The sequence below is a fragment of the Xenopus laevis genome, chromosome 5S (assembly GCF_017654675.1).
Source record: "Xenopus laevis strain J_2021 chromosome 5S, Xenopus_laevis_v10.1, whole genome shotgun sequence".
Taxonomy (NCBI): domain Eukaryota; kingdom Metazoa; phylum Chordata; class Amphibia; order Anura; family Pipidae; genus Xenopus; species Xenopus laevis.
In genome coordinates, this window is record NC_054380.1 from 142,714,630 (window position 1) to 142,717,765 (window position 3,136).

Here is a 3,136-nt window from a genome sequence, read left to right on the forward strand (position 1 = left end):
CTGTACTAAGCACAATTCAGCAGGAACAGTCCCTAAGTTTGCTCATAGTCTGTACAGAGAGATCCCATAAAACTATGGCACATAGGTATTCCCTGTACTAAGCACAATTCAGCAGGAACAGTCCCTAAGTTTGCTCATAGTCTGTACAGAGAGATCCCATAAAACTATGACAGTATAGATATTCCCTGTACTAAGCACAATTCAGCAGGAACAGCCCCTAAGTTTGCTCATAGTCTGTACAGAGAGATCCCATAAAACTATGGCAGCATAGGTATTCCCTGTACTAAGCACAATTCAGCAGGAACAGTCCCTAAGTTTGCTCATAGTCTGTACAGAGAGATCCCATAAAACTATGGCACATAGGTATTCCCTGTACTAAGCACAATTCAGCAGGAACAGTCCCTAAGTTTGCTTATAGTCTGTACATAGAGATCCCATAAAACTATGGCAGCATAGGTATTCCCCTGTACTAAGCATAATTCAGCGGGAACAGCCCCCTAAGTTTGCTAGTCCTGAAAGATCTGTGCTAAGCCTGGAAATGTGAGGGTATTTAGAAAAGGCAAAGGATTATTTTCCACATGGAACTTTTCATGTGCTGTGAGATGGGAGAGGCGTGTAAAAGTTTTATCACATATAGAACAAGAAAACGTGTCCTCTCCTGTGTGGATTCTCTGATGCTCAATGAAGAGTGAGTGACGTTTAAAACATTTGCCGCAGTCAGAACAAGAAAATGGCTTCTCTCCTGTGTGAGATTTCTGGTGCTCAGTAAGGATCGACTGCAGCTTAAACCATTGGCCGCACTCTGCGCAAGAGAATGGTTTCTCCCCTGCATGAGTTCTCTGGTGCACCACCAGCTGTGAGTTTTGCTTAAAGTGTTTCCCACATTCCGAACAACAAAATGGCTTCTTCCCCAGGTGACTCTTCTGGTGCGCAGTCAGGTGTGACTTCTGTGTAAAGCACTTGCCACACTCCTCGCAGGTGAAGGTGTTCTCTCCTGTGTGAATGCGGTGATGCTCCTTGAGAAGCGAGAAGCGTTTGAAGCATTTGCTGCACTTTGAGCAAGTGAATTGCTTGTCTCCCGAGTGCAGTTGCTGGTGCAGCTCCAGTTGCGAGTGTTGCACAAAGCTCTCGTCGCATTGTGAACAAGAGAATTCATTCTTGACGTGAGTCTTACGATGCAACGTCAGCTGAGAAATTCTGCTAAAACATTTCTCACAGTCAGGACAAGAAAATGTCTTTTTGCTATCGTGAGTCTTGAGATGTTTGATCAGGACTGAGCGCCACTTGAATGTTTTCCCACAGTCAGAGCAGATGAATGGCTTCTCCCCTGAGTGTGGCTTCTCCCCTGAGTGTGGCTTCTCCCCTGAGTGGTTCTTCTGGTGGAGTAACAGCTGGGAGCTCTGCCTGAAGCATATGCCGCATTCAGTGCAGGTGAATGGTTTCTCCCCCGTGTGAATGCGGAGGTGGATATTTAGTTGCCTGCGATGTGTATAGCCTTCCCCACACTCAGAGCAGGTGAATGGTTTCTCCCCCGTGTGAATTCTCTCATGCACATTAAGGTTGTTGCGGTGGGTAAAATACTTGCTGTAGTCAGAACAAGAAAAGGGCTTCTCTCCTGTGTGAGTTCTCTCATGTCTGAAGAGCTTGCGCTTAGTGGGAAAGCCCGAGTGGCAGAGCTGGCACATGTACATGTTGCCTGTGTTAGTATCAATATGGGTATTCATGGGAAAATCCGACTCCTGCATTGGATCAGAAACCACCACGATTTTGAAATCAGAGGGATCTCCTTCTGGACACGAGTCGGACTCTTCCTTTATAGCATCCGATGGATAATCTGGTGAGGAGCTGTCGTTTATACTGGACTCATCATCCATCTGCTCATTCACTGTTACTATTGTATAATCAGAAACATCCGCTTCATCGCAGGAGTCGGGCTCCTCTTTGATCCGCACATGTAAGTAATCAGCCAGGGGAGGAGACCCCAGAGTATCACTCGCTGGATCCGTTTCCTGGTTCTGGCGCCTGAGGAGATGAGGGGTAAAGTCCAGATCTGCTTCACGAGACTCGTCACAGACGCCATTGTCTGACCAGGGCTGTTTTATATCGACCACTTGTTCCTCATCACTGAAACCTGTTGGTTGAGTCTTGTCTCCAGTCAGTGATAAGGAGCATCTGGTTTTGTCCTCAGCTGCACAACTGCTCCACGTCCCAGAGCCACAACCTGACAATAAGAAAACATGGAAACCATTCAGCGGCTCATTAAGCTCCACACAGGGATGTCCCCATACTAATCCTGTGTGTATTTATATATATAAAGAGTGTGAGAGAAGTGACAGGGCCGCAGCCCATGAGTCTAGTGAGCCCCTCAGACCCGCACTGGGCTCCTTCCCACACACACTCCCATGACGGACACACACGTCACACACACACGTCACACACACACGTCACACACAAACACACGTCACACACACACAACAAGCAGAATAATTACTTTTCTCCCCTCTGGCCGCCATTCGGCTCTTTCTCTCGGTCTCAGTTCCAAAATCCCAGCAAGTCACGTGAACGGAAGCGTCTTCTCGCAAGTTATCTTCCGGTTTCATTGGTCACGTGAGTGTGACGCCCCTACACTTCCGGTCTCACTGTGAAGCCCGAGGCGGTGACACAGAGATGATGTAGTTTGTACTGTGTGAGTCTGGGGGTCAGTAGGGGTAAATAAGGGGCAATGTCCCTGCAGAAGACGCATTCTCACTATACTGGGATGGAAACTCCATTAATAAGACTGTGTGGGTGAGGGAGTAATAGGCACAATCAGTGCTAGTGGTCAGGTGACTCACAGCAGCCAATCAGCAGGTGCGCCTCCCCCATGTGACATGAAAGACACTAGGCAGTAACCCATAGCAACCAATCATTGCTGAGTTGTGTGGAATGAGCCGCAGGTGGAACACAGAATGGAATCATCTGCTTGGTTGCCATGGGTTACTGCCCAGGAGCAGATTTCGCAACCATTTATGAATGAGCCCCACGTGGTGCAGTTACTCTGAGCAACCAATCAGATATTTGTCTTTAAACAGGTGACCAGTTCATAGCGGCTGTGAGTTTAGGGTTGAACCACACGGGCAATTCCTGCGCGTTTGTG

The 3,136-nt window shown here is 47.9% G+C and overlaps 1 protein-coding gene across 1 annotated transcript; it reads right to left on the minus strand.

Annotated features, from left to right (window-relative positions):
* Positions 1-380: 380 nt before the first annotated feature.
* Positions 381-2,734, minus strand: LOC108718332 (gastrula zinc finger protein XlCGF26.1-like). The gene is made up of 2 exons (XM_018266074.2): positions 2,492-2,734; positions 381-2,221 (listed from the first exon to the last, which is right to left on the minus strand). Exons 1-2 carry the CDS (start codon positions 2,598-2,600, stop codon positions 507-509), a joined length of 1,824 nt encoding a protein of 607 aa, XP_018121563.1. The 5' UTR covers positions 2,601-2,734; the 3' UTR covers positions 381-506.
* Between the last annotated feature and the right edge of the window lie 402 nt (positions 2,735-3,136).